The sequence below is a fragment of the Lepisosteus platostomus genome, chromosome 25 (genome assembly GCF_059453375.1).
Source record: "Lepisosteus platostomus isolate fLepPlt1 chromosome 25, fLepPlt1.hap1, whole genome shotgun sequence".
Taxonomy (NCBI): Eukaryota; Metazoa; Chordata; class Actinopteri; order Semionotiformes; family Lepisosteidae; genus Lepisosteus; species Lepisosteus platostomus.
In genome coordinates this window covers 2733386-2745793 of record NC_142635.1, presented here as the reverse complement: position 1 = coordinate 2745793, position 12408 = coordinate 2733386, and the positions used below count along the sequence as shown (strand labels likewise).

The 12408-nt window shown below is 50.3% G+C and overlaps 3 protein-coding genes and 1 pseudogene across 4 annotated transcripts; all 4 read right to left on the bottom strand.

The window, feature by feature from the left end:
* Positions 1–1770: 1770 nt before the first annotated feature.
* Positions 1771–7504, bottom strand: LOC148640578 (histone H2B 1/2-like). 2 transcript variants are annotated; one of them, XR_015930153.1, is made up of 2 exons: positions 2413–3224; positions 1771–2047 (listed from the first exon to the last, which is right to left on the bottom strand). XR_015930153.1 is itself a non-coding variant. In XM_088619427.1 (2 exons), the coding sequence occupies exon 1, from the start codon at positions 7041–7043 to the stop codon at positions 6669–6671; it is 375 nt and encodes a 124-aa protein (XP_088475553.1). In that variant the 5' UTR covers positions 7044–7504; the 3' UTR covers positions 1771–2047; positions 5468–6668. The 2 variants fall into 2 exon arrangements, 1 of the variants encoding a protein (XP_088475553.1); XM_088619427.1 differs by lacking the exon at positions 2413–3224 and adding an exon at positions 5468–7504.
* A 1468-nt stretch (positions 7505–8972) lies between these two features.
* On the bottom strand, positions 8973–9496 carry LOC148640577 (histone H3). Its single transcript, XM_088619102.1, has one exon. The coding sequence runs from the start codon at positions 9443–9445 to the stop codon at positions 9035–9037; it is 411 nt and encodes a 136-aa protein (XP_088475228.1). The 5' UTR covers positions 9446–9496; the 3' UTR covers positions 8973–9034.
* A 642-nt stretch (positions 9497–10138) lies between these two features.
* LOC148640576 (histone H2A) lies at positions 10139–10623 on the bottom strand. Its single transcript, XM_088620081.1, has one exon. It carries the CDS (start codon positions 10580–10582, stop codon positions 10196–10198), a length of 387 nt encoding a protein of 128 aa, XP_088476207.1. The 5' UTR covers positions 10583–10623; the 3' UTR covers positions 10139–10195.
* A 457-nt stretch (positions 10624–11080) lies between these two features.
* LOC148640575 (histone H1 pseudogene) lies at positions 11081–12015 on the bottom strand (annotated as a pseudogene).
* Positions 12016–12408: the final 393 nt, after the last annotated feature.

The following is a 12408-nucleotide window of genomic DNA, read 5'->3' as shown; positions in this document are numbered from 1 at the left end:
TACAAGTAAGAGGTTGACGTAACTTACGGAGACGTGATCAACCAGCACCCCAGAGAACTGGTTTCTGAGCCGGTGTCATTTCATCACCTTCAGATACAACACGGATTGAAATAAATACAATTGCAAACAAATCTCAAATGGGTTTATAAAGCAAAGCAAATGTTTAAAGAGCTGAATGAAATTCTAGGAAAGTGTTTGGAAAGGATTTCATCCAGTGCGGTAAAACAGAGTATGAAACATGGGACAAATGTGGAGAACTCGCTCTGACCTTTATACAACACCAGCGATCAGAGCCACAGAGCCAGACATCTAATTCTGCTTCGTGAACAGATCAGCCTGTCCGACATCTGGACTGTCCTGATTAGAACCCGATTGTAGTGGATTTCCTAAAAGAAGAGTTTCCTGTTATAACTATTGGTGTGCTATTATTTCAATTCTTTGTTCAATACTGCGAAACATCAGTACTGTATATCCATGGCCTGTACTCCTCAACATATCGGCACACTGTAGCCACAAGCTGAAACTGCAGTTTTAAATATATTCAAAGAAATTAAAGAAACCAAGAATATATTTGATGGGTTAAATACATTCTCTGCTGCAGTGCTGCTCACATCTCACACAGATCAGATGGCATTGTCTAAGGAACAGACTCTGAGCTCTTTAATGAAATCAGTCAGATTATCTCGAACGTCTCCTGATCGTGGCCACATGAGGACAGAAGGAGCTTCTCTGTAAGAGACACTGCAGAGCCTGCAGCTGCCCTGAGTGTCACCAGCTGAAACACTGGAGGGCAGCTTCTACTGCACAGACTGAGACCCCCAGCAGCCTCATGTACCAGCGTTACTAAAGTGCCTTTTAACAGCCTCATAGCTGGGGAAATGGAGGGATGAGTGGTTTGGACAAAAACACAACTACCAGGTGCTTTAAAGTTCAGTTTTTAATTGTCCCCTGCCTCTGGACACAGGCAGCAGAATCAGGACTAAACAGAAATCTTGGATTAAAAGAAATGACTGTTTTCACAGCAGCTCACCAGAGAAGTCAGTCATTCAGCACCATTAACAGAAACATCTCACAGCCGAATCTTACTTGACAGCACTGAGATACAGTGTTTAAAATACAACAATGCCAACTCTATTCAGAGAATTTAAATTATTTCAACATTAAACATATTCAGAAAAAAATAATTAGACCACTAAACCCATTGTTCTTGTTTTGTAATTAAGAAGCAAAGCCCAGCTGCTTTTTTGAGCTCAGAGTTGTGATCAATGCAATGAAATGTTCCTGTTAAAGCCCCTCATAGACCCAGGTTTATAATAAGTTGCTTCTTCTAATTATGTTGCTTGTTATGACATCTGAGTCATTAAAGCAATGCATTGAGAGGGGGAAATTGTATTTGCACTGTGGATTTGAAATCATGAGTGGGTTTGAAAACAAGAGTGTGCCTGTGGACACAGTTTGTCCTGGAAAATAAAATACAGACGTCACCAGTGTGCAGGTCCTACTGCGTGACAATAAACACAGCTGGGGATCATACCTGCTGTGGCCCCACACTTCCTGAACACCTACATCTCAAACACAGGAGACCTTACAGCACTGTCAGGGCTCAGAACACTGAGCTGCTCACTGACAGAGACTCCAGTGGGACTGAAGGCAAGAGGAGACTTTCTCATCACTAAACTAGAACACAGAGCTGCAGAGTGCTTCACACTCCACCTCTCACCTGACACAATCATTTGTTCAGGGATGAAAAGTATCGAATAACTGAAAACGTTTGACATTTCACTGTATTATTATTTATTTGCTTAGAGAATATTGTTACCAAAGAACAACATACAACTCCACAGTGTTAGTAAACTCAGTGAATAAATAAAACAGAACTCGCAACACTGCCACCAAAACACAACAAATCACAAACTTACAACACATCAGCAGAAATAAATCACCTCCCAGCTCCTGGCGCTGCCTGAAGACCTGATGGCTGAGCAAGACGCCTCTTGTCCACCTTCCTGAGAGAAGACTGGAGGTCACGCAGGTCCTGTGTCTCTTCCTGTCAAAAATACACAGGAGGAACAATTACTTTCCAGTACAGACAACAGACAAAAAGTCTTTTGTTCTGCCCAGAGACTTCTGCCAATAACAAAACAAACTCTCGATCTTTAACATCTTACAGTTCTCAAATACAAAACCAATGATCAAACACTGAAAGTGTTACATTTAAAACAAATATGAATAGCTTGACTCCAATACCTCTTGAGTCTTGAGTCAAAGGCAAGTTGTAACTCATGTCTGACGTGAGCTGGAACAGTGTTGGCACATCGAATCATCCCTCAGCCAGCAGAATGAACACAACTAATACAACTCTGCCTCTATACATCACAGAATAAGGGCAGCAAATGCTGTAGTTCTACCTACCTGTAAAGACCAGGGTCACAGTTTCAGCTTGTGCTGCTTCTTGCTATAATTAGAAATTGAATATCAACAACATGGATGGTCCATCAGTGCTCTGTGTCAGGAGAGTGAGGCTCACGGTGTCTCCAGAGGAGGAGCTGGTCCAGCTGTGCTCTGTGTCAGGGGACAGTGACTCACAGTGTCTCCAGAGGAGGAGCTGGTCCAGCTGTGCTCTGTGTCAGGAGAGTGAGGCTCACAGTGTCTCCAGAGGAGGAGCTGGTCCAGCTGTGCTCTGTGTCAGGAGACTGTGGCTCACAGTGTCTCCAGAGGAGGAGCTGGTCCAGCTGTGCTCTGTGTCAGGGGACAGTGACTCACAGTGTCTCCAGAGGAGGTGATGGTCCAGCTGTGCTCTGTGTCAGGAGACTGTGGCTCACAGTGTCTCCAGAGGAGGTGCTGGTCCAGCTGTGCTCTGTGTCAGGAGAGTGAGGCTCACAGTGTCTCCAGAGGAGGAGCTGGTCCAGCTGTGCTCTGTGTCAGGGGACAGTGGCTCACAGTGTCTCCAGAGGAGGAGCTGGTCCAGCTGTGCTCTGTGTCAGGAGACTGTGGCTCACAGTGTCTCCAGAGGAGGAGCTGGTCCAGCTGTGCTCTGTGTCAGGGGACAGTGACTCACAGTGTCTCCAGAGGAGGTGATGGTCCAGCTGTGCTCTGTGTCAGGAGACTGTGGCTCACAGTGTCTCCAGAGGAGGAGCTGGTCCAGCTGTGCTCTGTGTCAGGAGAGTGAGGCTCACAGTGTCTCCAGAGGAGGAGCTGGTCCAGCTGTGCTCTGTGTCAGGAGAGTGAGGCTCACGGTGTCTCCAGAGGAGGAGCTGGTCCATCAGTGCTCTGTGTCAGGAGACTGTGGCTCACAGTGTCTCCAGAGGAGGTGATGGTCCAGCTGTGCTCTGTGTCAGGAGACTGTGGCTCATGGTGTCTCCAGAGGAGGAGCTGGTCCAGCTGTGCTCTGTGTCAGGGGACAGTGGCTCACAGTGTCTCCAGAGGAGGAGCTGGTCCAGCTGTGCTCTGTGTCAGGAGACTGTGGCTCATGGTGTCTCCAGAGGAGGAGCTGGTCCAGCTGTGCTCTGTGTCAGGAGACTGTGGCTCACAGTGTCTCCAGAGGAGGTGATGGTCCGGCTGTGCTCTGTGTCAGGAGACTGTGGCTCACGGTGTCTCCAGAGGAGGAGCTGGTCCAGCTGTGCTCTGTGTCAGGAGAGTGAGACTCACGGTGTCTCCAGAGGAGGTGCTGGTCCAGCTGTGCTCTGTGTCAGGAGAGTGAGGCTCACAGTGTCTCCAGAGGAGGAGCTGGTCCAGCTGTGCTCTGTGTCAGGGGACAGTGGCTCACAGTGTCTCCAGAGGAGGAGCTGGTCCAGCTGTGCTCTGTGTCAGGAGACTGTGGCTCACAGTGTCTCCAGAGGAGGTGCTGGTCCAGCTGTGCTCTGTGTCAGGAGACAGTGGCTCACAGTGTCTCCAGAGGAGGAGCTGGTCCAGCTGTGCTCTGTGTCAGGAGACTGTGGCTCACAGTGTCTCCAGAGGAGGTGCTGGTCCAGCTGTGCTCTGTGTCAGGAGACAGTGGCTCACAGTGTCTCCAGAGGAGGAGCTGGTCCAGCTGTGCTCTGTGTCAGGAGACTGTGGCTCACAGTGTCTCCAGAGGAGGAGCTGGTCCAGCTGTGCTCTGTGTCAGGAGAGTGAGACTCACGGTGTCTCCAGAGGAGGTGCTGGTCCAGCTGTGCTCTGTGTCAGGAGACAGTGGCTCACAGTGTCTCCAGAGGAGGAGCTGGTCCAGCTGTGCTCTGTGTCAGGAGACTGTGGCTCACAGTGTCTACAGAGGAGGTGCTGGTCCAGCTGTGCTCTGTGTCAGGGGACAGTGACTCACAGTGTCTCCAGAGGAGGTGATGGTCCAGCTGTGCTCTGTGTCAGGAGAGTGAGACTCACGGTGTCTCCAGAGGAGGTGCTGGTCCAGCTGTGCTCTGTGTCAGGAGACAGTGGCTCACAGTGTCTCCAGAGGAGGAGCTGGTCCAGCTGTGCTCTGTGTCAGGAGAGTGAGGCTCACAGTGTCTCCAGAGGAGGAGCTGGTCCAGCTGTGCTCTGTGTCAGGAGACTGTGGCTCACAGTGTCTACAGAGGAGGTGCTGGTCCAGCTGTGCTCTGTGTCAGGGGACAGTGACTCACAGTGTCTCCAGAGGAGGTGATGGTCCAGCTGTGCTCTGTGTCAGGAGAGTGAGGCTCACAGTGTCTCCAGAGGAGGTGCTGGTCCAGCTGTGTTCAGTGTCAGAGGACAGTGGCTCACAGTGTCTCCAGAGGAGGTGCTGGTCCAGCTGTTTTCAGTGTCAGGGGACAGTGGCTCACGGTGTCTCCAGAGGAGGAGCTGGTCCAGCTGTGTTCAGTGTCAGGGGACAGTGGCTCACAGTGTCTCCAGAGGAGGTGCTGGTCCGGCTGTTCACGGAGCCCTAGGAGAGAGAGAATTATTTAGAGCCACCCTGTGCAGCATTTCCATAGCCTCCAGATGAGCCTGCCCTAATAATCTGGTTCAGATTATTTCTGTTGTTTAAAATATTATTAAACCTGTGCATTAATATAACCTTGGAAGCTTTCCGACAGGGAGTTATTATTTTAAGGAATACAAAAATGTATTAAAATAAAATAGTTTAAGACTAAAATCTGCCTGCCTTTCCAGGCGTTACCCAGTCCCCAGATCGAAAGGACAGGAAACGACACACAACTCCTTAACAGCAAAACACATTCAAGCACGAGAGAAAACCCTTGAAATATCTTCCGTTTAAAACGGTTACAATCCATATAATGACACCTCTCTTTTCTCGAACAGCGGAACTGCATCTCTCTCCCTGCGCCCTCGGCACCATTTCAGACAGATTTTAAAAGTCCTTTAACCTCCGCGTTGTTTACTATCGGTTAATGAGAAGTTAAGATAAGATCACTTTATTAGCCATATACAATTTCTTGCATGAGGAATGTGTCTTTTCGCATAATGACGCGACACTAAGAAGAGCTATTAAACAGACAGCAGAAATAATTATTTAACTCACCCGAGATGCACAGTTTAAATCGTGCATTTTTTGTGGACTGCTGTTCTTATTTTACAGACAATTGCTTTGTTTTCCAGGCTAACGTGCCCTGTTGTCGATGTTTCCTCTCAGCGCCGCGATCACGAGTCCGGCCCTCCTGCTCCCTCTGCTGGACACTCGTGGTCTCTGCACCCAGGAGCTCTGCCCTGCCTGGCCTGTAACCTTACAAACGGGGAGACTTTTCTATCGGACCGGTAACTGTTTCTAAATCAAAGGAGCTGCTTTTTCTCTGTCAGACCCAGACAGGATCTTGGTATGTAATAATTTCAACAGAAATTCTATTCAAACGATTTGCAGAGCCTTCTCAACACAGTGTCAGATTGACGCTTATCTGTTATTGTATCGTTGTCCTCTATGTTAAAGGTTAGTATGATCCAGAAAGTTCAATATCCTGCATTTTCAAAATAGACTTCAGTGTAGGATAAACAGCAACTTAAAAATAATACATAATGTCTCCAGTCAACAAGAACCGAAATAATTGTTTCAGGTCAGAAACGGAGGTTATTTTCATGCAGGTTGGACTGCTTAAAAACGCTGACACGTTTAAACGATGCCGTTTAAACGTCTAATAAAAACGAACGAAGAACAGAAAAGTGAAACTTGCGAGCGGACCTGGGTGAGACACGAGGGACACCGGCAGCACGAGCCGCCTCCTCTCTGACTCGCGCAGCAGCAGAAACTGCACATTAACCTCTTCCCTGCCGGAGAGGCACGAACTGCACTGATGTTTGTTACTGCCTAATTAAATAACCATTACAAACCATACTTTTTCAAAATGCTTATCTTATTACAGAAACACAACGACCTTCAGAGAGCCTGAAGGGACATATTTCACATGAACGAATCGAGTGTAAGTAAAATATGAAGTACTAAACCAGATACCATCAAGGTCTAATGAAAGCATTCAGCTGTCGGGTCTCATGACAGAGGATGATTATCTGTTAAGTCCGCAGCAGAGCGCAGCTCCAACACGCTCCGGTATTCCGGCTACATGTACTAACTAGACAATGAAGATCTAATAAATCAGTGTTTATTAAGAATATAAGGGAACCAAAATCAAAAACGTACACAAAAAAATAAGCGATCATTGCTCTTTTCTCGAGTCTGTGGGCGGCTCTTAAAAGAGCCTTTGGGTTCGCTGATCGGGGTTGGCGGGCCGGGTTTACTTGGAGCTGGTGTACTTGGTGACGGCCTTGGTGCCCTCGGACACGGCGTGCTTGGCCAGCTCTCCGGGCAGCAGCAGGCGCACGGCGGTCTGGATCTCCCGGGAGGTGATGGTGGAGCGCTTGTTGTAGTGCGCCAGGCGGGAGGCCTCGCCGGCGATGCGCTCGAAGATGTCGTTGACGAACGAGTTCATGATACCCATGGCCTTCGACGAGATGCCGGTGTCCGGGTGCACCTGCTTCAGCACCTTGTACACGTAGATGGCGTAGCTCTCCTTCCTGGTCTTTCTGCGCTTCTTGGTGCCCTTGGCGGCCGTCTTGGTCACGGCTTTCTTGGAGCCCTTCTTAGCTGCTGATTTCGCTGGTTCCGGCATCTTCACTCACTGCGTCTACAGTTATGAAAGCTCACGCCTCCTGCAGCCCCCTATTTATAGCGGCCGCATGCAAATCAGCTCGCTCAGCTGAGAAGCCGGTTCATTGGTCAGCGAGAGAACTGCTCTCCTATTGGCTGCGCTCTGCGCCAATGAAATTCAAGCGGCTGAGCGCCTGAGCCGCTCGCTCTGACTCCAGGCGCCTCTCTCTCCCCTCCGCCGTTTAGCACTACGTGCAGATTTATTGAAGCCCGACTCTCATTCCGTTTATGTCCCCTACCCTAGAAAACAATGTGCTTGAAGTGAACTGTGCGATTTGTGCAACTTTGGCGTCCAAAGCAGTTTTGGAGATATTCTAGAAAACTTTTAGCTGCCTGTCGGGGTGGGGAGGGTTAGAAACGGCCAATTTCACAACAGCTTTCTTAGAATAAAAAAAAAAATCTATTTAGAAACTGAACGGCATTTTGTTCTCGTGACCTAGTTGTAATTTTCTACAATTTTGAAAGCATTTCCCTTATTGATCCTAGCTGTGTTTATGCGCGCAGTGCAGAGCGCCCCCTCTGTAAACCAGTCTGTTATATTTCTTAGTTATAATAGTTATCAATAAACGCATTTTTACTTTGATCTTTCCGGTATAGACTTTCGATCTACAAACCCATTCTCCCATCAGTTTAAGCTCTCTTCTGATAGTGTGGGTGGCTCTTAAAAGAGCCTTTGGGTTGATACGTCGGGGTCCGGCAGTGAAGCTCCGCTCCTGTTTAGCCGCCGAAGCCGTACAGGGTGCGGCCCTGGCGCTTCAGCGCGTACACCACGTCCATGGCGGTGACGGTCTTCCTCTTGGCGTGCTCGGTGTAGGTGACGGCGTCGCGGATGACGTTCTCCAGGAACACCTTCAGCACCCCGCGGGTCTCCTCGTAGATCAGCCCGGAGATCCGCTTCACTCCCCCACGGCGAGCCAGGCGGCGGATGGCGGGCTTGGTGATTCCCTGGATGTTGTCGCGGAGAACCTTGCGGTGACGCTTAGCGCCTCCTTTCCCGAGTCCCTTTCCGCCTTTGCCTCTTCCAGACATCTTCGAGTTATCAGTTAGTGACACGACACACACTGCTGGGCTGCAGCCGCGGCGCTTCTCTTTTCAAGCCTGAGAGCGGACCTGCTTGAGACAGGAGGCGCGCTGACACACGAGCCCGCCTCCTCTCCGACCGCAGCAGCAGCCCAGACTGCACAGGAACCTCTTCCCTGCCGGAGAGCTCTCCACCACAGCAACTTTAAACAGGGCGGCATCTTCATGATCGCTTCCCTGCCTACAGCACTGTAGGACTGTGCAAAGTATGAACTTGCTTCTCCCCACATAGTCTGAATGCGTGAACCTGGACTTGAGAAAAGCCCAGTTTGATGCAGGATAGTTTCTGCAGCAGCACTTTTTAAACTTCCAATGCATTTCTCGCAGAGCACTTGACTCAGGACATATAGGGCAGAAAACAGGAAACCCGAATACCGCAGATAATAGTGTACTACGGTTTATGGATTATGAGCTCTAGTCGGGCTTTAATCTTGGTATGAATAAAACCCATCTCGTTTGATCTGTTTAAACAAAGATGCAGAGTGCTGGAAACCTCGTCATCTAGGGATTTTGGGGTCGTATTTTTTACCGATTCAACTGCAACACCGTATTTCTGTCCTGTATATAAACAGAAATATGTTCTTTTTCACTGTTGTGGTGGCATTTAAACTCTTTCAAATTAAAATATGAATACTGAAAAAAAAATGTAGAGCAAAAGAGGAGACGTGTGGCGCTGGTTAACTGCAGCAGTGTAGTCGTGCAGGGGGGCTAGAAAACCGCTTCTCAGAACGGATTTCACTTACCAGCTAACCAATCGAGAATTGTGTCTCGTACAGACTATAATGGAATAATGTGACCCTCTCGAGTGGTGTGGTGGCTCTTAAAAGAGCCTTTGTGTTCAAGGGAAAAGATGCTGCAGCAGGCGGTCCGTGTCTAAGCGCGCTCCCCGCGGATGCGGCGGGCCAGCTGGATGTCTTTGGGCATGATGGTCACCCTCTTGGCGTGGATGGCGCACAGGTTGGTGTCCTCGAAGAGCCCCACCAGGTAAGCCTCGCTGGCCTCCTGCAGAGCCATGACGGCGGAGCTCTGGAAGCGCAGGTCGGTCTTGAAGTCCTGGGCGATCTCTCTCACCAGGCGCTGGAAAGGCAGCTTGCGGATCAGCAGCTCGGTGGACTTCTGGTAGCGGCGGATCTCCCGCAGAGCCACGGTGCCGGGCCTGTAGCGGTGGGGCTTCTTCACGCCGCCGGTGGCGGGGGCGCTCTTGCGGGCAGCCTTGGTGGCCAGCTGCTTCCTGGGCGCCTTGCCGCCGGTGGACTTGCGAGCGGTCTGCTTGGTTCTCGCCATCTTCCTCGCTGCTCTTCACAATCAGCACTGTACTGAGAGCAGCAGCCCGCACTCGGGTTTATATACACAGGCAGCCCCGTCCTGATTGGCTGAAGGGCCCCGGGAGCCTCTCGCTGATTGGATACTTTGAGAAGGAGCGCGCAGTTCATACACCCTCTCCGATCTGCTTTGTTTGATCAAATCGAAGTATAAAGGCGTTTTTATACCTAGAAATCAATAACCTGTCAAGGACCTTGATTTCTTTTAACTACAGGAATATACTTCCATTAAATCATGAAATAGTATAATTTACTATAACGAAGTTAAATCATGTTATAGTGTAAAAGGGCTTCCTGTGACTCAGGGGAGGAGTGTTGTGCTGAGGGACCCTGATTTCTGTTTAACTTGACAGCTCGGGGTTAAAAGCTCGTTATACAGTAATATAATTGATAGAATAATGTGAATGAAGAGAATCTTCTAACCCCCATCACAAGTACAATAAGGAACCCAGTTTGCTCTGCTCGTTTAAAATGGGAAATCTACTTGAACGAACTGAACGAAGAAAATGTTTTTATGAGCTCGTCCACACAGCGGCTTTGATTCTGAGCCACAGACATCACTGCTAAAACCTCGGGAAAACACAGGCTACGACATATTCACAAATATCGGAATTACATGTGAAAAACAGAACTCGCTCTTTTCAAGAGGCTGTGGGTGGCTCTTAAAAGAGCCTTTGTGTTCGGGGTCAGTCGGAGGTCTCTGCCGCGCTGTTTACTTGCTCTTGGCCGGCTTCTCGGTCTTCTTGGGCAGCAGCACCGCCTGGATGTTGGGCAGCACGCCGCCCTGCGCGATGGTCACGCCGCCCAGCAGCTTGTTCAGCTCCTCATCGTTGCGGACGGCCAGCTGCAGGTGCCGGGGGATGATGCGGGTCTTCTTGTTGTCCCGGGCGGCGTTGCCAGCCAGCTCCAGGATCTCGGCGGTCAGGTACTCCAGCACCGCGGCCAGATACACCGGGGCTCCGGCGCCGACCCGCTCAGCATAGTTTCCCTTGCGCAGCAGCCGGTGGACACGGCCCACAGGGAACTGCAGTCCGGCCCTGGAAGAGCGAGTCTTGGCCTTGGCTCTGGCCTTACCGCCGGTCTTTCCTCTGCCGCTCATCTTGTACGTCTCAGATCCTCAACGAAAACAGTCGACAGTGAGCACAGCTCTGCGGCCGCCCCGCTTATGAACACTCGCGAATACATTCGATTGGTTCAACCGAATCCATATTTCTAGCCAATCAGAGACCAGCTGCTGCCTTCCCCCGCCCTCAGTCTCAACCAATCAACAGGCAGGACTGAAACCAGGAGTTTCTCTTTGTTTCTTTTGCGATTCTCATTCCTTAGGCGAAGGTTCCGGAACGGTGACTTTACACGAAACCTTAAGTGTATTTAAGCATAAAATCAAATCCATAAAAGCAAAGAATCTGGATCACTCGCCTGCCAGCACAACGTTAAAGAAGTCCCCATTGTCGCTATTATAGTGACCAATTAGCTTTAACTGCGAGTCAGGAACTGTGAGTCTCACTTCAGTGTAAACCTACGTGCGATGTAACAATGTTACATTTCATCTCAACTAAAATCATTTAGTTTAGAGAAACAAGGAGTCACAGCGCTGTTCGGTTAAGATGAAAAAGTTTATTTCATAATAAAACACCTCCTCTATGCACCCAGTATTTACAGTATTATTTACAACATTTACATCTGTACAGTATTCTACCCAGTTCGGCTAAATATCGCAGTTCAGTATCGCGGTGGATTTCAAGCGGTGAAAAGGGAAAGTCTGCGCTCTCTCTCGGAAGGGCTGGTGGCTCTTAGAAGAGCCTTTGGGTTTGTTGGAAATTAAGTCGAGGGTCGATCGCTCACTTCTTCTTGGGAGCCGCTTTCTTAGCTTTGGCCGTCTTGGGTTTGGCCACCTTGGGCTTCGCTGCCTTGGCTTTCTTCGGGCTCTTTGCCTTCTTAGGCGCCGCTGGCTTCTTGGCCTTCTTGGGGCTCTTGGTCGCCTTCTTGGCCGCTGCGGGCTTCGCGGCTTTCTTGGGCGACTTCTTGGCGGCCGCCGGCTTCTTGGTCGCCGCCTTCTTGGGCGACTTCTTGGCGGCCGCTGGCTTCTTAGCCGCTGCGGGTTTCTTGGCCGCCGGCTTCTTGGCTTTGGCGGCGGCTTTCTTCACGGGCTTGGGCTTGGTCTCCGCCTGCTTCTTGTTGAGCTTGAAGGAGCCCGAGGCGCCGGTGCCCTTGGTCTGCACCAGGGTGCCCTTGGTCACCAGGCTCTTGATGGCCAGCTTGACGCGGGAGTTGTTCTTCTCCACGTCGTAGCCGCCGGCCGCCAGGGACTTCTTCAGGGCGGCCAGGGACACGCCGCTCCGCTCCTTGGAGGCGGACACGGCCTGCAGGATGAGCTCTCCCACGCTGGGGCCCGCTTTCTTGGGCTTGGCGGCGCTCTTCTTCTTGGGCGCCTTGGCCGGCGCGGCGGCGGGGGCCGGAGCGACTTCTTCTGCCATCGCTGCGTCTCTGTCTGCTGTCGGACTGTCTGCGGCTCCGCGCGCAGGCGGAACTTCAAGGCCGCATGAGAACCGTGGAGACTCAACCGCTGCTGCTGCTGCAGCTCCGCTCCGCACAGCCCGCTCGCACTTGTGTTTTCTCCCCGCACAAAACTGCCCCGTAATCCTCACAGATACACCGAATCGATTATCAACCACACGAAATACGGAGAAAACCCCCTGGTCTTTAATACGCAGTTGAGTTACAGCTGTTTCAGGACGGTAATTTTGACAGAATTGCTTAAACTCCAACAACAGCGCACACGAAAGGCGGTGCTCACCCGGCACTTTGTCGTCTATTTCTAAAATAAATGTACTTAAACCGTCAGTAAAGTTAAAAACAAGGTGTAAATAATACAGTCGAGACCGACGGTCATGTAACACAATAAGAATGAATTCGGAATTATTT